Source organism: Drosophila serrata, unplaced genomic scaffold (genome assembly GCF_035046125.1).
Source record: "Drosophila serrata isolate PLE 108 unplaced genomic scaffold, ASM3504612v1 contig_275, whole genome shotgun sequence".
Lineage (NCBI taxonomy): Eukaryota > Metazoa > Arthropoda > Insecta > Diptera > Drosophilidae > Drosophila > Drosophila serrata.
Window position 1 is genome coordinate 2,191,513 of NW_028257173.1, and position 23,051 is coordinate 2,214,563.

General features: G+C 38.0%; 2 protein-coding genes across 2 annotated transcripts; both read left to right on the forward strand.

Annotated features, from left to right (window-relative positions):
- The first annotated feature begins 444 nt into the window (after positions 1-444).
- Positions 445-22,830, forward strand: beat-IIIb (beaten path IIIb). The gene is given in 7 exon segments (XM_020953512.2): positions 445-1,360; positions 4,577-5,140; positions 12,573-12,781; positions 15,069-15,204; positions 19,451-19,713; positions 20,746-20,896; positions 21,280-22,830. Coding segments are annotated over 6 exon segments (1,251 nt in total). The 5' UTR covers positions 445-1,360; positions 4,577-5,064; the 3' UTR covers positions 21,696-22,830.
- LOC110184867 (uncharacterized) lies at positions 12,874-13,542 on the forward strand. Its single transcript, XM_020953513.2, has one exon. The coding sequence runs from the start codon at positions 13,072-13,074 to the stop codon at positions 13,477-13,479; it is 408 nt and encodes a 135-aa protein (XP_020809172.2). The 5' UTR covers positions 12,874-13,071; the 3' UTR covers positions 13,480-13,542.
- Positions 22,831-23,051: the final 221 nt, after the last annotated feature.

Sequence of the window (23,051 nt, forward strand, 5' to 3'; positions counted from 1 at the left end):
TAATTCTTAAAAAAAATCAAATCCTAATACTTTTGTACTTAATTGTTTGTTTGTTTCGGAACTACATAGATATATATAATAAAAAAAAAATAAAATTTTCCCTTATCCTGTTTTAATCCTTATTAAAATTTGCAACAGACCTCTGTTAAATCTCTGCTAATGTATAATTTTCCCAGTATTTTTGCTAACATCATGTTGCCAGAGCAGTTTTCTGGAAGTTCCAGCTTTTAACTTCCCTAACAGACACATGTAAAATGTGAAAAGCGGAATTGAAACAAACAAAATACGAAGCGGAAACGAACTCTCTCGGGGAAAAACGAGGTGCTACTTTCGGTACACTCTCTCTACCACTCTCTCTCTCTCTCTCTGCCTCTCATTTTCTGTAGTGCTTTCTCTCTTTTCTCTCTTAGCCATGAGTTTTCGCAGACCTCAGACAATGCGAACCAGTTTGTGCGTTTCGCTTGAAACTTTTCGTATTTTCGTCGCTTTTCATCCTAATATCCGGCCATCGTGTCCTGTTCGTAGACTCCTTCGTGTGTTCGGGTGTGCGTGTGCCTTTGTGTGTGTGTGTGTGTGTGTGTGGTTTTGGGCGCCAAGTAAAAACCAGGTAATAAGGAGAGCAAAGCTTTTAGTCTTGGTCGGTTATTGGTGCTGAGTGGTTGGCGAAGGCGACACAAGTCCGTGCAAAATTCTCGATTCTCGATTCTCGCTTCTCGATTCTCGTCACTCGATTCTCGATTTGCTCCACTGCCGAGTGCGAGTCCTGGAAATCGCGATAAAACCGAGGACATTCGTGCGGACGCGTAAGTCCGTGTGCCTCGTGCGCCCCAGTGACTGTCCCTCTGTGTGTGTGTGAGTGTGTTTTCATTTGGGGGAGTGGAGCAGTGAAAAGGCGAATTATGAATAAAATGTAACGAAAAACAAGGCAGATAGATATATACAGAGAGAGAGAGGATGAGAAAAACAAACAAAAACTGCAATTGACTAAAAAACAAGGAAAAAACTAATCTAAACCCCTCCTGCCGTCTGGCTTGATGTTTCCAAATTCATTTTCGCCAGCCAGCGACTAACTGACTTTTCCCCTCGCATTTCTAGTTGGTTTTGACAAATTAAAATGCATAAATTATGAATGAAAGTACCGTTACGTGCGTGACAACCAATCATTTGTTATTATTATGCACGTGGGCCAGCCAGCAAACAAAAACAGTGTGTGAGCTCCAGCAGGCAAAAAAGTTAACTTGGCTAAAACCCCCCCGAAAAACCGGCACACACAACAAAAGTCTTCTTTAAAGTTCTTTGACAAAAAAAGGAGCGGCAGAAAGGAAAACGTAATCGTCAGCGGCACAAATAGCAGCAATAAGTGAGTATTATGCGACATACAATTTTCCTCATATTTCTCTAGGGATTTTCCAGCATTCATAGGGACAAGCATAGCACACACACACCCATAGAAATTGTAACTTAAAGTTTTATTAACTTGGCGCGGACCTTGGGGCCAGTTCAATTTGTGCACACGCCTCAGGTGTCAACATAAATTATTATAATTATGAAATTCTATAGCCGGATACGGGCATACAGCAATATACTATAAACAATGGACACCTAAGGACAAGATAATAGAGTCTAAACAGAAGTTATTGTCATCCTGTAAGTCGGTTGGTAACATAATTGCCTTGAAAGTTTGGTTGTTTTTCGAGGTGTTGAATTTTAAAGTTAATATTTAAGAAAGAAGAAGCCGCAATGAAAATTTAAATATTTATTTTTTATAAATTTATATTCCTTTGAAGCCGCGAAATAATATAAATATTAATATATGGTATTTATAAATTGCATTTAATTATTAAACATCCATGAAAAATCTATCTTCTTATCCAAGTACTCATATAACTTTCCCTCAATTTTGTATAATTTTATACAATGTATATCTCCGATATTCCCTATATATTTTATTAACCCCGATTGTTTTAGTACCGCGATTTTCCGCTTTATATATTATATATATGACATTCCCGCACAATGCCAATTAATTTGTGCCGCTGAGCTGGGACATTCTGTGGCCGGGCTTTGAGTTATGGCCTTTCATTAGTCTCATTTAGTTCAAGGCAAGCCAAAGGAAAAACTTTGTGGAAAAGTGAGCAGAAGCGTCCTACCAGCAGATCGTTAAATCCCTAAACTCTTGGAAAGGTCAGCTCCATGGCTGGCTGGCCTTTATGACCTTATCAATTGACACTTAAAACTCAAACACCAAGATAAATAAAGGGACTCCCTCTCGAATTATTTGGAAAGGAAAACATATTTTCGAGTATCCGGGGGCAACAATTTTGTAATTTATGTCATTGGTTCTCAGTTTAATGGTTGCGGTTATGGGAATAATTGTAAATTTTATTTATTAGCATTATATAACAAATATGGGGCATAATTTTGGGTTTATTTACTTTGTATTTGATTATAATTGAGAAGCAATTGTTGAGATTATTCAAATTTAAAAGAGAGAATGTTTTAAAAATATTTGATTATTGATAATACTTCTAAAATGTAAATAAAAAAATGTATAATATATTATATTGTGAAATATGTTTAGTTACATTATGTTTTACCCAAATGTATAAAACAAAAATTGGTGAAAACTCAATTAATTAATATTGCTCTGACTTTGTAATGGTTTAAAATTATGCTGTTTAATTATTTAAAATTTTTTATGTCACCTAAAGGACACAGGAATCCTTATTAAATCATATATTCCTAAGCTTTATTAATTTACATAAAAAGTGTCTTTGCTACATTTATTTCTAGTCAAAAAATTTCAAAAAATATATAATTTTCCCCATGTTTACCTATGTAGTAGCGATGCCACCAGTTTTACAGCTTAAATTTTAAAGCCTTATTTCGCTCTGAAGGGCTGTTCAAGGCCCACTCACACACAAGCAGGATTCCCACAATGGCTAACACACACACACACACGCAAAGGGCAATGCGAGTCATTCAGTCAGTGAGGCATTTCTCGTATGGCCATTCAGTCAATTCTTCATTCGGCATTCAGAGAGTCCCACATACAAGGCGCTTAAGCTTCAATGTTCAGACCGTCCCCTTTACGGCCCCAGAAAAGTGTACATATGTGTGTGTTTGTGCCATTGAACATGGCCTTATAGGAAAATCTCTTTAAAGCAGAAAACTCAAAACATTTTTCGGGTGGAGGAAGGTCCAATTTAAGGAGCGAAAAAATCTCAAGGCAACAGCGACTCGGAGAGAGATTTGCGAGTGGCCAAAAGTGTGTGTGAGTGACCTGCGGTGTCTAAGCTCGCTTTTAGACCTTGTTCTCCGAATATTTGCATATTTAACTAGCGAGTGCCAGAGCCATGCTTGCCACATAATTAATTATGCAAAAGACTCGGGTCCTGGAGCCAACAACATCAAGTATACGCAGCGTGTGTGTTCAGGGTCCAAGACTGGAACAGAACTCAACTATTTTGCATAAGCCACTCTCACCGTTCGACATGTGTGCGTGTCTCTGGAAATAGATGACAACAAGGTGCTAAAATTATTCATGGCCTCTAATTACAAAACATGATTTTGTGAAAACTTGTGTGCCCAAAAGGCAGTCTTCACAGATTTTCCAGCTACCACCCCTTGAGTGCTTTTGCCGCTTTCCGGGAGGAGTTTTTGGGTTTTAATTGATTTTATGCAAATTTAATTTCGCCTGCCCGAGAACAATTACACAATCGCAGACTGTACAATGTTATTGTTAATTTATGCCTTTGCCCAATGATTTTTGAGTTGAGAACCTTGGGCCTTGTCCTTTAGGGCTTTCTATTCGGAGAGCATTTAATACGCATTAAATGTTATTGGCCATAAATTGCATGATTAATTCATTTGGCTTATTGTTTCGGTGATTTTGTGAGCCAGATTTGACAACGAAGCGAGTGTCTTGGCTGCCTTGAAGCTACCAATTTGGGCTAGCTTGGGGAGTTTAAAGTGCATATTTGAAATAGTCAATGTAATATTTATTACAGTTCAGAGGGTAGAATTGACTCAGTGTTAGGGCAAGTGACTTGAATATTGAATATTTTTGCGTTAAGATTAAATTATTAACTCACTAAATGAACTCCTATTCTATATGCTACTCATACAACCTTAATTTTTAAACTATAAGTTAAAACAGCTATAAACAAACGTCTAGACTTACCTTAAATCAAATCCAAAAAAGGGTATCCGTTTCATTGGTAACTAAAAGATACTGATTATAAATTCCTGGGCCACCATAAATATTTAATATGTCAGTCCCCAGAAAAGGTAATCAGGTAAACAGACACATATAAGTGTGCATTAAAATAGCTTTGCCCCATAAATAAATGACTGACAGATATCTAAAAATACATACTGGACAAAAACATTTGCCAGGTAAAAATAGAAGACACTGGGAAATGACAAATGACTTACTCACTCCTTGATAAATATTTTTTCAATTGCGCAAATCATAAATTTTGATAAGGAATTAAATAGTCGTAAGCTAATATTAGCAAACAAAACTTTAACCAAGATAAATATTCAATCTTCTGGTATTTTCTTTCATTTATAGGAAAACTTTTGCTGATGTTTCAATTAAATACAGTGCGTGAAGAGACGGGAAAACAGGAGAAACCGGAAACTAAACTAAAATAGAAATAAAAGAAGGCGAACACGAGGAGGCAAATACAAATAGACAGCCAGGATATAACATGTAAATGCGACAGTGCCTATGTGGGCGAACGCTTAATAGGAAAAGCAAATAGCAACGAGCTCGTGGAAAATAAATATAAATAAACCAGCAGCAGCAAGAGCGAGGCAAGAAAAGCAAAAGCGACAAGAAAAGCAATTGGTTGACGCTTTCCCTCGTTGGCGGTCAAGGGAAATTTATTGCATTGCACAAATGAGACAAGAGGAAAACGCAAACGAAGCAAAAGCAAACATAGAAGCTCGCACGCGGACATGGACATGAAAAATAACCAAAAATTCCTCAACAAATTGAAAAATTAAAGTTTCATCCCGAAAAAGTTGCGGCGAACGAGAAATAGTGAAAAAAAAAACATGGATCCTGCAATATACAGAAAATATAACATTGGCCATGGCATCCTCGCCTGGTTGATTTTCCAACTTTGCTACGGTAAGAGAGAAGAGTCGAAAAGTTTTTAATCAACCCCAAAAATATAACTTTCTATGTTTCTAAATATAATTCATATGGCATATGTTTCCTCTCCAAGATAACTCATTTAAAATTCATTCAATAATCGATGGAGCAAATCCTTGCTAGGCTCTCTGTCAAGTTGATAAAGTCGGGCGCAATGTCAAGGCTCAAGTCAGCTCCTTTCACCCTTTTTCGGCAGAAAATCCTTTCTGCACCCCCCAAGACTCTTTGGCGAGGCATTAATAAACAACAAGTTTGCCACTGCCTTCGCTGTCTGTTATTTATTTTTAATTAAGTTCAACAAACTGCTGAGCTAAAACTAAACAAAATTAACTGGCAAACAAGCGAAAGTCGCGGCTAACCACAAGCAGGGAGAATTTGGAGAAGACTTTTGGTTTCTCAGAGATGATGGAGATGTCGAATGAGGTTGAAAATATATATTTACTATAGGTTATTTTCATTTATATATAAATTCGGTTTAGTTTTCCTTTTTTGTTTTTATTAGTTTGCTAATTGTTCTCTTTCGCTTAGTTGAGCAAATTACATAAGCACACACAATTCAATTCAATTTATTATCACTAATTATAAATGCAAGCCTTGGATGTATAATCCTCCCACTGAACTTTTGATGGATTAAAACTATTAATTGTTTTATTTTAGCGAGAAAAAAGAATTCAGTATCCGTTCGAATGATTGTCGATTTTCACAGCTAATGAAATTTATGCTCGACCGAGCCATAAATTCAATTCATTAGCGAAATCATCATTAATATATTTTATTAATATTAATTTTTGTTTCTGTTTGTGTGCGGGGAAAACCTTCAACTTAATTAGCTTGATTGCCGAGAGGCAACACTTGAATGGGGAAAAAAAAGAAAACATGGGAAAACTAGAAAGCGCACCAGCGAAAGTTTCCTGATGCCGCATTTAATTAAATAAATAAACATGCTCAAGTTTTTTTTGCCATTTCCGTTTCCGTTTCCTTTTGCGGCAGAGTTGTCAAAGCAAAAAAGTTTCTGTGGCAGATCTCTGTGCTCACTATTTAACTTGGCTTTCCCTTCCTGTGACAGAGAGCGAAATAATAATGACTGACAAATACAATTTCTGTCTAGACAAACGGGGGAACAAAAATGATTATTATTTGCTGGCACTTAGCCGTCCCAGGGTTTGAGGTTTTGCTCTCCCTCTATGGCTCTAGGACTGTGCCTGAATTATAGATAGAAATCTTATTTTCCTATTATGAGGTCACGTACGCGTACGCATGCCGCACAGCGTTGAACTGGGGGAATTCTGGCTGCCCCAAAACAGAAAAAAAGCGAGCAACAAATAATGAAATTAAGTTAACGTGGCGCACACTTCTGGCCAAATTGTAAGTAACAAAGAGCGGTCAGCGTTTGTCCGAGGGAAGTACACATTTATTGGCAGCACATGAAACTAATGTTGAGCGACACGCACTCACTCCTTCCTCCTGGAATCCTTCGAATATATCCCCCCTTATTCAGTTAATGAAAGTTCCTTGCCAGACGCCAAGCACTCGAAGCCACATCTCGGAGTGGAGAGTTTATTAAAGATTTCCCTTGGTTTGCTTAGGCATCATAAATACCTACAAGTATTATTAAGTGCCTTTTCTGGCGATTAGTCTGGGTTAAAGTGTTCTTGAGGAGCCATTGAAGGGTACAAGTTAGGAAGGTGCCAACAGATTGTGGGCTCTTTCGATGGCTTAAAGGCCAATGGTTTGAATAGTAAATAGTTGAATGGATGGCTTGTAGCCATGAATCTTATTAGGCTGAAGTTTTTGTGAATAATTCAATAGGGAGTCTACTTATCTAAATTTGAATTTTAATGTGAATTATCAGTATGTATAAAATATTAGCAATGCAAATATTACATCAACTTAAGCTATATCCTTTGCTATTTAACCCTGACAAACCGCCATGTGATTAATCATAAATTGGTTAAAATTTACGTTTTCCATTTAATTGAATTAATTGACTCCGCAGAAGGGGATATAATTGGGAAGCCATAAAGCTTAGGAAATGTCTGCAAGTCGAATGGAATCATAATTATATTATTACAGCTGCTCGTGTGTGTAAGGGGAATTTAATTGATATTCTAATTAAAGAAAATAAAGTGCATTATGCCAGTCGCTTTGAAAGACAAATTTCCTCTGCAATGACTGATGGCCAGATTAATTTCACCCATTCGTCATTTTGAGCTTGATGTTTCACACAATTTATGGTAATTATCGGGAATAATAGAAACCTTGTTTAAAATTTCGTCAACCGTTGTTATTTCAATGACAGAATATGTTCGAAGGATTAAATTCCAAAGCCCCTGCTCATTTTGCTCTTTTCGCTGTATAAACAAAAAGAAAGTGTAAATATTGTTGCGAAATTCCCTCGAGTCAAGTCGATATAATAAAACTTTTGACTTTCCGCGCCCTGCGATTAACCATCTAACAGGAAACCAGCTCAATGGGATCCGATCGATCCTTTTTCTTTTTTGGTGCCACTCTCATCTCTTCTTATACTTTATGCCATATTTTTTTTGTTTTCCTCCCATTTTCCTTTCTTTTTTTTTGCGAAATATGCAAATGAAAGTGCGCCTGCAATGCAGCAAAAAACTGAACTGAACTGAGCTGAGCTGACAACTGGGAGCTGTTGGCTTTGATGGTGGCAGGGGGAGTAGTAGGGATGCAGCAAGGATAACAGGGAGTGGAACGAGGAGTGGCAGACGTGCTCCTGTTTTGTGGCTGCAATAACAACGACCAGGACAACGATGATGCACTCGTTTCCAAAGGCACCAAGAGACGGGACAAACGCATCAAAGATTTTGCATACTCTTAAAAAAAATATACATAATTAAAAGACATCTGGGAGTATCAATCCTAGTTTATTAAAGCCTCTTGATTCTCTTGATATATTAATTAAGCAAAAATATATAATCACTGTTGTCTTCATAGAAGAATTTTGAAAAATGAAAGGAAAATTTGTAATATTCTAAAGATTTGTATGAAATCATTGTGAAGAATGGTAAAGGATACTCTCCTAGGGTATCTCAGCTCAGACTGCAACTGAAATAAAGATGGGGGACAGGACTCTAAACTGGACCGAGAGGGACAACGACGACGACAACGAGGACGAGAGGCATATGGACCGTGGAGGCAACCGAGAAGGAGGAGGACCAACTTCCGCCTCTGATTGCAGATTAAGCACGTTCTGGGCAACTGCCATTGGATGTCGATGTGACACGGACTGGAAAGAGGGGTTCGACTGCCGGGGGCTGCGATTGATGCGTATTGATGCTGCTGGCGTCTGCGAAACATGGAAAAAACATCTTTATTTGCTCAAGGCTTCGCATCCGGTTGAGAATGAGCCTCTCTTTGGTCCCTGGTATGCCCTGAAAGCCCATGGGTAAGCCCTCCAACTGAGCCGCATCATAATTTCCTTGTCTCGTCTGCGATGTCTGGAAAAATTTGCATTGTAAGTGAAGTGAAGCCTTGGTCGGGCCATAAATTCTTGGCTGCCAACTCAACCCATTTTTCCGAAGACAATAACAGTAACAGCCCCCCTTTTGTGTGGAGCGTTTTTCCCAATGAGTTTTCAATGGACTCTAATAAAATTAATTGCATTTTGCATTTGCCTGTCGAGAGACTATATAGAGAAAAACGGAGGCGGAGAATCCGAGCTGAGCTCATGTGACAGTCAGATTTGGATTCAAAATTGCAATTGCTTTGCCGAGAGTTCTATCAAGGATACCAGGGGGTTCGGGAAGGTTGTTTTTGGGATTGAGGAACTCTGTTTGCATTGTGTAACTAATCCGGCTGCCTACCAAAGGGGTTTTTGTCCTAAATGGTTTCTATACTATATGGGCTTTCCAATGGTTTTCCTTTTAAACTAATTTAATCCTTTGACGGTATTTCAAAATGCCTATAAAATAAAGTAATAAATCAATAAACAAAATAGTTTCCATAAACCTAGGCTAGTAAGCTTATTTCAGAAATAAAATTACCTATGAACCTCTGAATAAAACCCAAAACTCAATAGATCGATTGATTTACTAGACGCTTCTTAGAATCAAGCTATCCGCGTATTCTTGCAGAGTTCATTAGTTGCTTAGGAAGACTACCCCTTGTGGTATATTGCTTAGCCGACTTTGGCCATTGCTCACCCCATTAAAAAGCCATAATGATATGCAAAGCTAAACTTTTGCTCGGTAAACTTCTGCATTTGACACCCAAGCAGGTCGCCCTTTATTCGAATTAGATTTCGAGCACAACTAAACCCCCAAAAAAGAAAATCATTTCGGGGTGGAATGGGAATGCAAATGAAAAAGGGGGCGGCAGCCAACTTTTGTCTGCGGTTGACATTTGTTGCCCTCGGGCGGCAAATGAAATCATTTAAAAATCAACAATAATTAAGTAGCAAACTTTTGTCAGTGGCGGCGGCGGTGAAGATGGAAGGCAGTTCTTCCAAGGTAAAATGGTGGAACCCTAGCCACTCTGAGTGATCCCCTTTCGACCATAACTACGACGTTTACACGACATCAAATGGAAAACTTTGCGGCTCCGCCAGCAGCACAATTTCCTCTTCTGGAATTCTGGCAAAGGCTCTTCTTAATTAAGCCCAGGTTAGATGACAAAACTTTCCAATTTCTGGCTTATTAATTACCTCAGGGTTCGGGCCACAACTACAGGTAGCTCCAGTTGCGCACTTGGCATTTGTCAAAAAATAACTCCAACTCAGCTGTCAGTCTTTCCATTAGGAATTCCATGATGTAGGATAAATTATAACGAAATTCTTAAGAAAGTCAGTGAACCCTAAAGTAATTTGTACTTGAGAAATCTTGAAAATAAATATAGAATGAGTATAAGCCTGATTTTTATATTTATAAAAATGTATAACTTATTTCTAAAGCTATTTCATTTTTCATAAAGTATTATTAATAATTATTAAGTAGGTTTTATTTATAATTTCTTTAAGATTCTCTCGGTTTAATATTAAAACCCTCACAAATAACTCTTGCTCTTGCCTCATCATATTCAAAATATTCGTTTAAAAACCCCAACAATTTCCGAAATTGCAAATCTTTGATGTTACTTTATGACTTCAAACTTCTTAGGCATTTTCCATTTTCCCCGAGGTTGTTGTCTCAGCGGTTCCTTAAAAATTCTCTTACTTCGTACCGAGGAGTTTTCCGCTACCAGAGAGCCTTTGTTCTGTGGAAAACCTTTTGGCAAACGCACTTTGTTTGTCTTCCGCCAACGAGGCAGTCAGGCTCACCTCTACACAAACTATTCGAGAGTGCAAAATGCTAAATTATACTTAAGCCGCAAAAACACACACAAACCCATACACACATTCATACAAAATACGAGTATATTTCCACAAAGTGTCCGCCAAAGCGGAGCCACGCACCGGCCGGAAAAAAAACGAACGAATAAAAAGGAACTCAAACGACGCCGCCGCCGCAAAGCGGAAATGCACTCAAAGGAGCAAAGCCCATGGTGGGCGTGGTGCCGCGCCCACTTCCTCCAGGACGAGACTAAGCCACCGCCCCCTCCCTCCGCGGCCACCATCAACATCAACATCGTCATCGGCTTCAATGGCGGCGGCTCTTCTTTTGCCAGCCTTTGTGCATTGTGCTCTCCATTTGTTTGTTGGCTGGTTTGTTTGTCGCTTCGTTGGACGACTGGTTGAACGACCACAAAAAGCAGGAAACCAAGTTTAATGGCAGAAGTCGAAACATTGAATATCCTGTAGAGAGGGACAGTCTTGTCGAGGTGTCCCAGACCGATCAATCTTATGTTGAGTTTAGGAAAAAACTCTTGTGAAAGTATATATGATTGTTGTGTTTTCTATGATACTATTTTCTATTTCATATTTTCACATAAAAACCTCAAATATATTGTATTTTCTACTACTTTTTTATTAGACTCAATTTAGAAACATTTATCTTCCAATCCATCATAAACTTTAACTATTTATAGATGTATAACATTTCATTTTTGAAAACCCAATTTTTCTTTAATCTAAGCTTCCATAAAATGCCTTGGTCTAGCATGCTCTCCTCAAATCTAAAGAAAAAATAAACAAACATCAAAAATCCTTTAATGCCGCTTCCTTTTTCTGGTAATGAAATGTTGCACTTATTTTTAGGCATACCATTTTTATCTTCAGTCTCTACTCAACCCACACACGAGCCCATTGTATTTTTAAACTCTGCCTTATTGTTATTTCTTCTTTTTTTGGAACTTGTCCAAAAATAAACTTTGAAAGCTGTTGACGGTCTTAATGAGGAAATGAGGGATTTGCTTTGAGTTCACCACGGTTTTTGATGCTATTTCTGATTTGACAGCAAAGGATAAAGTGGATTTCGTTGATTGCAAAGAAAGTGTTGACACTTTAATGTAATTGTTTAAGCTTGGTAGAAAATTACATTAGTGGTTACAAATGCCAACGACATAATAACTTAATAAAGGGCTTTCTTAAGTTTACTTATGCTTATCCCACATGTGACGCAATACATTCTAATCGAGAGAAGTAAGTAAAATGTACTTACCTGTTTGTGTTCAATTAATGGTGGGTTTCTCTGACAGGCATTTATGTTTGTCGGTAAAATTATCATTAAATCTGAAATGTATAGAAAAGAAACTCTAATTTAATGCTGAATCAACAGAACATGGTATTAACAAATTCATTTAAGGTAACAAGTGAGGTATTCACTTTAAGTGCCTTACTCAACTTTACATATTTTACTTTTCTAAAGATATTCAAACACTTTAATCCTCAAAATAAAGCAGATACCAAGAGATTTTCTGGCTTCACCCTTTAGGATTGCCCCACTTTCCAACTGCTCATATTTCGGCTCTGCAATATTAATTTCATATCTCGATTTGTACGAGCCAAATTACCCTACTTTTCCTCCTCCTCTCCACGGAAAGTGTGAGAATGGCCTACACAGTTTTCCGTCTTTGTCTTGGGCTGTTAAATAAGTTGGCAACTTTTCATTTCACTGCAGCATTGTCTCGAGTGCTGAGTTATATCGCCGGGGCCCAAGAGCTTTTCCACTGCCAGCACCCACGGCAGCATCTTTTTCTCAGGGAACAGAAATAGAGACTGAAAGAATGGGTCCTTCCAACCAGGACACGTTCCTCAAGTTAGCCGCGTTCACTTTCCTCCAACCAACACCCCCACACTTTGCCATTGTGTTCACTAAACAAAAGCGCATTGTTCTAGTCTGGCTTCCTTCGATTTCCTTGACTTTTATGCACTTGCTGCAAGTTATTTATGTCCTGCCAGTGGCATTGAAATCGCGAAGCGTCGAAGCCAGCCCACAACTGCAGTTAGGGGCTTATTAAAGTGGCACACTTCGGCAAGATTTTCTAACAAACAAACTATTTCGTTTTCCAGAGTTCGCGGAATGCCTGACAATGACCGAGATCAAAATTCCCAAGCACATTATGCGCCACGAGGATGCCGTTCTCGGCTGCAAGTTCGATCTGGACGGAGAGTCGTTGTACTCGGTGAAGTGGTATAAGGATGGGTTCGAGTTCTATCGCTATGTGCCCAGGGATATGCCACCCGGACAGGTCTTTCCATTACCCGGAGTCGATGTTGAGGTAAGAAAATGATTTTAAAGTATAACAAAAAAGCAAATTAAACTAAATAATTGTTACAATGATAAGATTCATATTTTAAACTAGATATTTAGTTATTTGTTACCGGATAATTTTTAAGCCGTTTCCTCCTCTTCACCATCAATAAATGTTTGAAATAATTTGAGACCCTTTGAATATTTTAAACAAATTTGAATAACAAGTACACATTGACAAAGTTGAAAAGTTATCGAGAACTAGTTTTGTTTGTCGTAAAAATTCAAATTCTTGGAAATTACATTTTGGCTGAAATTATGAGCAACCGAAAATCCAAATTGCTGCAATCTCTGGAGGATTCTATGCAGCCCCTCGATGACGATGATGTCATCCGCCTGATTGCCCACCAAATCCGCCAACCCGTAAGCGATCCCATCGACTTGAGTCGGGGAAAGAATGCGGATCTGAGTATTCTGCATCTGGAAGATGCTATGAAATTCAGGGAGTCTATGGAGAACTTTAATATATCGCCCACCGCGGAAAGCATCGATGAGGTGATGCCCGTTAAGGATCAGCATCTTGGTGAAATGCTGGATGTACTCAACGACTTTGTACCAGAACACTATGATGACGATGACGATGAAGTTGAAGAGGAGGATGATGACGATTATTCCGATGAATATGAAGAGGAAGAGGAGGATGACGTTATTGAGGGATCGCTTTAAATCTTTTCGATTCAATTAAACCATTATTTTAAATATAGAGCTAAAATATATTAAAACAAGAAAGGAAACTAACTTTGGGAAGGCGAAGATTATATACCATTGCAGTTTGCAATTGAATTTTAGGATCGTATCGAAAATTTGTCATAACTATGCTTAAAAGAATCGCATTCCTTGAATCTATATTTATAGAAATTTTTACATGGCAATTTTATCGAAAAATCATAGTTTATAAATTATATATAATATCCTAAAATAGTATAATAATGTAGCAAAAATTGTCAAAGTCAGGTTTAGTTTTATAACTATAGAGGGAAAACTAGTCGGGGAAAGAAAGAATTAAAATTCGTGAATAATTTATTGTTAAATCTGCTCTGTTTACATTAAGAATTTTAAAAAATCTTTTTACAATTAATTAATATGGATTCATGGCAATTAGGGAATTAGATGGAAAATAAATGCATAGCTACCTATTCCTGGTGACTTCCATTAGGCTTTTCGTCGTATCATCTTGTTTATCCAGATGTATTGCATTGGCCGTCATATTTTTCGGGTCGCAGAGCAATCACTATCACTATCAGATCACTTTCACTATCACTCACGATGTTAACAGGTGGAAGGCCACGGCCAGACTGAGATCAGCCCGACAGCAGCGGCTGTATTTATAGTCACCGAGCAGAGAGTAGAGAAAGTGAGAGCGCGGGAGAAAGAGGCACCTCCAGAGATAGGCAGCCAGTGTAAGTGGGAGTAAGGGAGGGAGAGTAATGGAGAGCTACAGAGTGTTAGACCCATAAAATAGATATAGGCAAAGAGAGAGAGCAACCGACCTGGGTGTTGATGCTCACTAAAAGTATATATAGTTTATAGGAACTGAGCTGTGTTGCAAGCTCCTGACTAAAATTTTTATAATATACTACTATTATAATTCAATAATAATATGATGAATTCCGTAACTTTACTGTATATCTTAATTATAGCACAATTTATTAATTTATTATTTATTTATTTTATATTTTAGGAGTACCTATTAGTTTTATAATTAATTTATGCTACAATTCAAAGTAAAATGGGAAACTTTATTATAGCAATTAAACAACAGTCCCAAAAAAAACAAAATATTACGTATACCCACTGATGTAAATATTATTTTATCATAAGCCAAAAATGCATTAATATCAATTTGGAAAACTGTTCTGTGTTAGTTTTTATTAGGTTAACAAATCTACATACTGAGTTTTTCGAATTTTTAAAAATTAAAATTTTGTAAATTTGTGAATTTTTTTTTTTTTGATTAACGATGTAACCCCTTTTCTTTTTGAAAAAAAAATTAACAAATTTCGAACAATTTTTTATTGTACCGGACATGGTTATTGATTCGGGTATTCATGCTGATTAAGAATATATATGATTTATATGGTCAGAAATGATTCCTTCACTGAATAAAATAAATAAAACTCTTTGCAAGTAAATAAGAATATAAACTTTATAAATATTGGGCCCAAAGGAGGACTCCCTTTCTTAGCTGCCTTTCACTTTTTTGTACCAATTTTACTAACTTCTTTTTTCGTCCTTCCTTGTGTTTTTTATTCCAGTTGCAAAACTCGACGGACGTCGTTGTTGTCCTGCGCTCAGTTAGCCTTCAGTCAACTGGCCGATATCGCTGCGAAGTGTCCGGCGAGGCGCCTTCGTTTCAGACAGTTTCCGGTCACGAGGACATGATTGTTGTGGGTAAGTGAAAGTGGGCAACGAAAAAAGGCGGCCATACTAAAGTCCTTTCATGGGAAAAAGCAAGAAAGAAAGACAGAGAAAGAGAGGGAGATATACAGAGAGAAAAAGGGAACGAGCTGGGCCAAAGAAAAGCGGCAAGATTAATTGCACCGAGCGGACTAAGCGACGAAAAGTAATCTGTCTGTGTGGCTCCATCTCTCCCTCTCTCATTCCCTCTCTCTTTCTCTCTCTCCCTCTGTCTCTCTCTCTCTTTCTGGCACAGAACGTATATGGGATAAAATATTTCACATTTATTTAGTTTATGCCCGGCATTGTTTCTCGCTGCGATTTACAAATTCTCGGGCACAAAACCTGTGCCAAAAAAGCCAGCGGGCGGGGATAGAGAAAGACAGCAGATACCGGGTGTGACAGAGATAGAAAGAGGCGGCCATCCTTTTTCAGGATGTTTTCCGGTGTATGTGTGTCTGTGTGTGTGTGCCTGTTCTTTGTATTGTATTCCTCTGGCAAATTGCCCATGTACGTGATGCAATTCTGTTGCTCACTTACAGCTTCGGTCCTCTCCTCTCTCTCGCTCGCACGCCATCTGCCTTCTCGCTCCTACCCTGTTGTGCAACTTAATTTGAAATTTTTGCGCAATCCAACAAAAATATGACCAAACGCAATATGAAAAACGGTTGCGGAGGAAAACTTAGAATAAACGTGTTTAATAACAGCGGAAAAGCGGATAGAAAGCTTCACAGGGAAAGTGATAAATTCTCGATTTAAGATAAGCCAGAAATCTTGATAGAGTTTTAAAGAATTCATAATATTTTAGACAAGGACCTTGACAATAGTTTTAGTATAAAAATATTTGATTAAAAGAAGTCTTTAAGGCACTTTGACTTGGAAAAGTATAAAGAGTTAAAGTCACGAGTGAAGAGTTAGTAAGTCTACTTCAACATTTAGGCTTTAAAACATTAACTCTTATCGTTTCTCAAAGGTAGGCATCAGTACATTGAGATATATTTTAGCTTTCATTTTCAAATAGGCAATAATATTTATGGATACCTAACAATATTACTCTACAATCTCTTTAACCATAAGCTAATGTAAACAAAATGAGGTCCTGTTAAGTATGAAATATATAGAATATTGACACAACTCTGACCCAAATATTCAATTGCGTAAACCTCGTGACGATGTTGATGATGTTTATCAACGGTCGATGGGACAACTGTTTGAGGCAGGCAAATTTCACCTTCATTTCCGCCAGCCGGGTTGTCGAGAGGGTTCAGAAGTGCGGCAATCAAAATCGGTATATCGCATAATTAGGCTAACTAAATATTTCCTCGACCAGAAGAGAGAGAGAGAGAGTGAGAAAGAGGGGCCAGAGGCAACCAATCAGTGCTGCCCCAACACACGCTTCCGTTTTTCCAGTTGGAAATTACTCAATTACACTCAGACTTTAATGGCGAAAAATCGGAAGCGGGAAAAGTCAGAGCAGAGGCAGAGAAGGCAAAAGGTTGGAAAGCCGTTCTCTTCAACTAAACCAGCCGCCAGGTTCAGATGTAAGCGGATTAAATCAAGGCATAATGACTGCGACGATTTGCGGATCAATAAACTTAATGAATTTTCTGTGAAGGAAAAAGTGTGGAAAAATCCCGTTAAGAGTCGTCAGGCAGTCCTCAATGAAGAAAACAAATAATAAGGCAATCGGAAAAGCTGGGCAGAAAAGAGATAAATAAAGGGATATGCCAAAGGTATTTAAGTTGCTTCCCAAAAAAATCTCATTTAAATTACGGAAATATTTAACTAAATGCGTTCTGAGAAGGACTGAAATCGAATGCCAGCTTTTGAGCCCGCCCTTTCGAAATAATTGAATGCAATTACAAGGGGCAAAGCCGAGTGATGAGCCGTCACGATGGGTCCAAATATATGTTTGACCCAGTTCCCTAGATTAGACAGCCTCAACCGGGCGACAAAAGCGATAATTGCAGTGTATGCGCGGAAATTGAAAATGGGGCAAAAGGGGGGTGGAAATGCGATGGAAATGAACGGAAAATGGAGGCGCCACGATGCAGTTGCATATGATGGGGTCATCCGGTGGGGGAAATTGGTTCAACGTAATCTCTGCGAGAAATGCGTGGTGGAGTTGCAGATGTGGAAAAAATGCTAAAATGTTGAAAGGGTTAACTATAAGGGAAGAGGACTTATCCGAACTACAAATTTTATTTGTTAAAATAAGTAATTAAAATAGTTTGTATTTTTTTTAAGGAAGAGTATAAAGCTAAAGAATATCCTTCTATATAGTATATTTTATTTTGTTTTATAATATGAATATATTTTGACAAATTCCCATCGATTAGAAGAACCTTTCCCAATAGAAAAGACTTAAGGGTTGGCTTAACTCCAACCCCTGAAGAATCATGGCCAAACTTTGGCAACTCGTTTCTTTTCAATCAATTGCGTCCTTTGACCCTTTTGTGTATGTAATTCTGACTGTGTTTGGCCCAAAGGCTATTAAGGTGAAAAATTGTTAGTTTATTTAGGCATCCGGATTACTTAGATATTTGTTTCAGTTTGGTCAATTGAATCCATTGTTCGGCCGGGTATACAACAAAAGAGGAGGATCCGTGGGTCCGGGCCACGCAAAAAGCAAAACTGGATCCATGTTGATCCCTTGTCCTTGTCCAAAAAGCCCTCGGAGGCAAACAAAGCCGGACAATGGCGGTGGAGGAATAAAAATGCCCAGCAATTATTACCAATTGATACTGGAGCCGAACCCACTAACAACAACAGGGTTTGATGTTGGCGCAAACAACAAGGGGAAAAATGTTGAACATTTTGCCAAAAAAATATATATTAAAGGGACCAAAGGGAGAGCCACAAAATATCAACAGCTTAATCAATGTCAGAGGACAGCGTAAAAATAGTCGCTGAAAATAATAATTTATGCAGTTCAGTTCAGTTAAGCCGAACAATAAGAAGGATTGCGAAAAAGAAAGGTGAAAGTATAACAGGAAGGAACAAAAGGAGAATAACTTGAAGAAAAGGACGAGGAGGGGGAATTTCTTGTGACCTTATTTTTGGACACTCCGATAAATAACGTCACCTGCAAATGAGTGTGCATATTTCGTTTTAGCAGAAAGTTTAAGGAAATATATATTACTAGAAAACTATACCAATTGGAATTATTAAAAGTTACAATGTTTGTTAAAGCCCTGTGAAAACTATTGTATATAAATCAAAAACCTAACACCTTTTTTCTCCAAGTATATATTTTCATATTAATTCCTTTTCCTTTCATCTCAAGTTGAATTTTTCAAAGTCCTGGCACAATTATTGCCATTATTAAGAAGCGCATGAAAAAGCATGGACGAAATATTCTTTTGTGCGATAAACGTTGAAGTTTCCTTTCATTTTTCGCAAACTTTTCATCAGTGAGAAACTATCGATTATGCTTAATTGAAGTTTCGCTTTAGTTTAGTTTCGATTTTCACAGTTGTTGACCCAATTGGCAATCGGCCAGGTCAGCCAGCAGACATGGCTCTCGTCCTTTTCCCCCCCTGCCCCCTCGCACTATCAACATCATCATGTCCAGCAGCTGAAATTCCCCCACATACACACACTGACCCACAAAAAAATAAAATAGAAGAGCAAACAACTAAAAAAGAGAAACAAATCAAATGCTACAACGTGCAAAAATTGCGCACCAAGAAGAGGAGCTATGAACATTTCCGTATATTTATTATGCTTTATTTTAGTTTGGCTTTAAATAAATTTACATTGTTCCCTGCGATGCGAATTGGGAGCGATTTAATTGTTCCACTGATGGCTCGCAAAAATTGCCAGGCATGGAATTGAATTTGACTGGAAACTAAAAACCAAATCAACCATCAATCTTTGTTTGGCCGAATAGAACTTTATATCACTGCGGGAGGGCTATAATCAAATGTCAAAACCCTTTGTTTATTTTGTGGTTTTATTTAGCAAGTAAAATAATATGAAAGGATATGTTAGAAAAGTTTAAGCCACATTGACTATTAGGACAGTGAGTAATTATTAAATCTTTAAGTGATTTCACACTAAAAAATAAGTTTCTATAAAAAGAGTAATTATTATTCTGACTATAGCTCACTTTTAATTCGTTTTAGGTAATCTATGTATAAATGACCCCTGTTATGTTACAAAACAGTTTTAACAGCTCATTCCAGCATTCCATGGTTATCCTTTTAATCCCCAACTGTAATTTTCTATGGACTTTCAGTGACTCCAAAGCATGGACCACAAATCACGGGCGGACAGCCTCGCTATCAAATTGGCGACATGGTGCGCGTCAATTGCACCTCGGCGGCCTCTAAGCCCGTCTGCCATCTCAGTTGGCTGATTAACGGGATGCATGCGAATCGATCCTTGCTACGACCCTACGAGCCCCTCATTGTGGGACGAGAGGGACTGGAGGTTGCCCGGCTAGGACTCGAGTTCCGGGTGCGAGGATGACATTTCAAGCACGGCGACATGAAGCTAAAGGTGAGCTAATTGAACCTAAGCACTGGGTCAGAGAACTAAAGCATCACTGGAACACTAATTCTTGTTAATAAATAATAAACTAAGAGAAACATATAACAAAAACCGAGATAGATTCCCTTGATATCAACATTTAAAAACCCCTTTTTTTAAATACATTATCTCAAAATTACATATTTATAACGCAAGAGCTATACTTTCCCAAAAGAGATCCTCTATAAGAGGAAACCCTATCATCGTATCCTAACGATATAAACTGATTATGGTATTTGGACAGGCCATGAAAATTGATACATTCATACATTCGGGAGATTGCCATTCCAATACATATATGCCATCGCGCTGTTGCTCTGATTCAATTTGCGACAACATAACATGGCAGCTCATGTTGATTATTATCCATTCGGACCCAGTTGTCCAGCCACTCAACCCCCTGGACACTGGACCAAGGGGTAGCCGCCACCCCCAACCACTGCGAGTGCAAATGTATGTTGAACAAGCCACAAAATTTCATGCGAACGCGGGCGGCAGGCCAAGTGTCCTTACGACATGAACAGTGGCGGTAATAATATAACAAAATTAATATTTCAAACTTAGTTTTCAAGAAAAAATTTAAAGAAAAACTATAACAAAAGCCTAGCTTATCAGTAAATTTAATTTGATATCAATTTCTATAATAAACTTTTCATATTTCCAATAACTTGGGTACCACTGTCCACTGACCATTGACCAACCGTGTGTGGGTCACTATACGTTTGCATATGTGTCAGTGGCGGTGTATGTGTGCACACCATGTGTATGTGTATGTGTAAGTCCTGCGGAGATGTATGCGGGTCATTTTCGGGTTACTCGTTACTTGTGCCGTGCGGGAGGAGTTAATGAAAGCATAAAACTTTTACTGCGCCGTCAAGAGAATGGCCAATCCGCTGCAGTCCCAACCCCCCCATTTTCCATTTCCCAGCACACACACACACACACACACATTTATCAATGTACACAGATTTGATGAAAGTTTTCCCTGTAATCCAACTGCAGTGTGTCGCCAAAATCTCGTCCGTGTACTGGCAGAGCAACGAGGAGAGTGTGGAGAGCGACAAGCACCAAAGGATCCCGGTTCTAGAGTCGCGGGAAACGGTCATGTCCAAGTCCCGCCAGTCCCTGGACAAGGTGCAGTCATCGCTAGAAGGTGAGTGATCATCAATCATCTGGCGGTTAGTTAGCCAACAACAGAAGGACACTCGAAGAAACTTTGTTTAAGAATATTAATTGCAAATTTTATGAGTAGGGCAAATATACTTCCTTTTTTAACTTTGAAAAGGCTTAGCCTTAGATTGAAATAAACCATTCTGTAGATTTACTTTGAAAGTATTTTATAGTCCTTGATAGTAAGTGATCAAAATCCTTCAAATATCCCTCAATAATGTGATTTTTTCCGAGTGCATCAGCAACAGTTGTGCCCACAAAAGTTTTGGCCAACGCCTGGCAATCCATCCAGCCTCCGGATCCCAGGTCACTGCCCTCCATTACTCATCCAATCTTTCTTTCCTGCTCTCTCTAACCACAAACTAGATAAACAACTGAAGAAGAGCCGACGCCCCGCAGCGGCAACTTCAGCGGCAGCAGCAGCCGCAGCAGCAGCGGCAGCGGCAGGAGCGGCAACATCCTCCAGTGCATCCACATTTGGGTGGAGCTCATCGGTGCCCTGGTCACGCATATTAGCTTCCAAATCAATTGCACGCATTTCCCTCTACGCGCTGCCAGTCTTAATAGCGTTTCTGTGTAGCTCATCACCCGTCGTGGGGAGTTGCTGTCAGAGGAGCAGCATCATCAGCAGCAGCAGCAGGAGCAGCAGGAGCAGCAGGAGCAGCAGGAGCACCAGGATCAGGGGCAACAGCAACACCGAGGGTATCAGGCACACAAGCAACACAAACAGGAGCCGCCTGTCGAACCAATTAAGTGGCGAGGATGCTGCTCAGCGGAGATAACAATTAACCGAGAGGTTTGGCGTCAAAAGGCCCGGCAACTTGGCCTAAAAATCATCATCATCAGTTTCGGTCTGTGTGTGTATATATTTGAAAATTCTAGATACATATTTTTTCCACATCACGTATACGCCGCGTAACCGGCTAGCTTAACTAACTGTATGTACATATCTATATTAACTGTATCAATGTATGTATGTCCATACATCAATTAGAGAAGCATTAAAATGCTATTGTTCCTCTGTGTGGGCTTTGTGCTTGTCAGTCTTTAGAGAAATGCTCAAAAAAGGATTGGCTGAGAAGTTGCAAACCAAACAAAAAAAGTATGTAAGGAAATCTTAATAGTAAGTGTATTGTATAATGATTCCAAATAAGCCTGAAAGAGTGGCGTGCAAAACTGTATAAATTTATAAACTCAAGTAAGTAGCCAAAGATGTAACATTTAAGATTTTTGAATAAGCCAGAATTTAGACCTATTTAATATAAAGAATACAAATTATAATCGTTAAATTTTGAAAACTTGTATCGAGATAAGAGAAATGTTTTAAATAGGAAAATTAATTTAAGGAATTCTTATCCAATAAACTAGCCAAGATAAAATTTGAATAAGGAATAAAAATGGATTTTGCAGTTAACCTTTCTTCCCCTTTTTTTAAGACTTTACAATTATTTTTTTAATATAAATAAAAGCCCCATGATATTTAATTTAATTTAATATAATTTAATTGTACTGAAATAAGTTTAATATAATTTCTTTTATATTTTTCATATCAAATTAAAGTCATATAAATAATTTTTTAAATCGTGTTAATATATCCCACGTTTTTAAAACAACTTTTTTATTGAAAGACTTTTCATATTTAAAACCCACAAAATCTATGTTTTTCTGCACTTAAACGTATGAAGCACAGCTTAAGGCATATCTCTGCTAAGAATATCTTTGTCTCTCTTCTTGTACGATGAACAAATTGTTAAATGTTAACTAGACTAAGGCCCATAACTAGAGAAATGAATATCCAACCTTAGAAAAGTTAAGCCAAGAAAAATAAAATAATAAACTGTGTAGCAATGTAAAATATATGCAGATAATGAATGTTATTAAGTCTTTAAAAAATAAAGAATGCAAAAACAAAGAAAATGAGCGCACCTGATTGTTGCTGGCAAAGTGCCAAAGAAGCTACTGGCAGGACATTTTCAGAGTTTTCTCACTTATTTAATACCCAGTAAAAGGACTGTGACAGGGGGTATCAAAATGAAGAGGTGAGTACTTAAGGTTTAGGTATAAATCATAGTTTGCCTTGATTTTATAAAATTATATTTAATAAAATATTTATTCAAGTTACTGAGTATTAAATATTT

Coding starts and splice junctions, on each gene's coding strand:
- LOC110184867 (XM_020953513.2), top strand. CDS start 13,072: ATGAGCAACCGAAAATCCAAATTGCTGCAATCTCTGGAGGATTCTATG.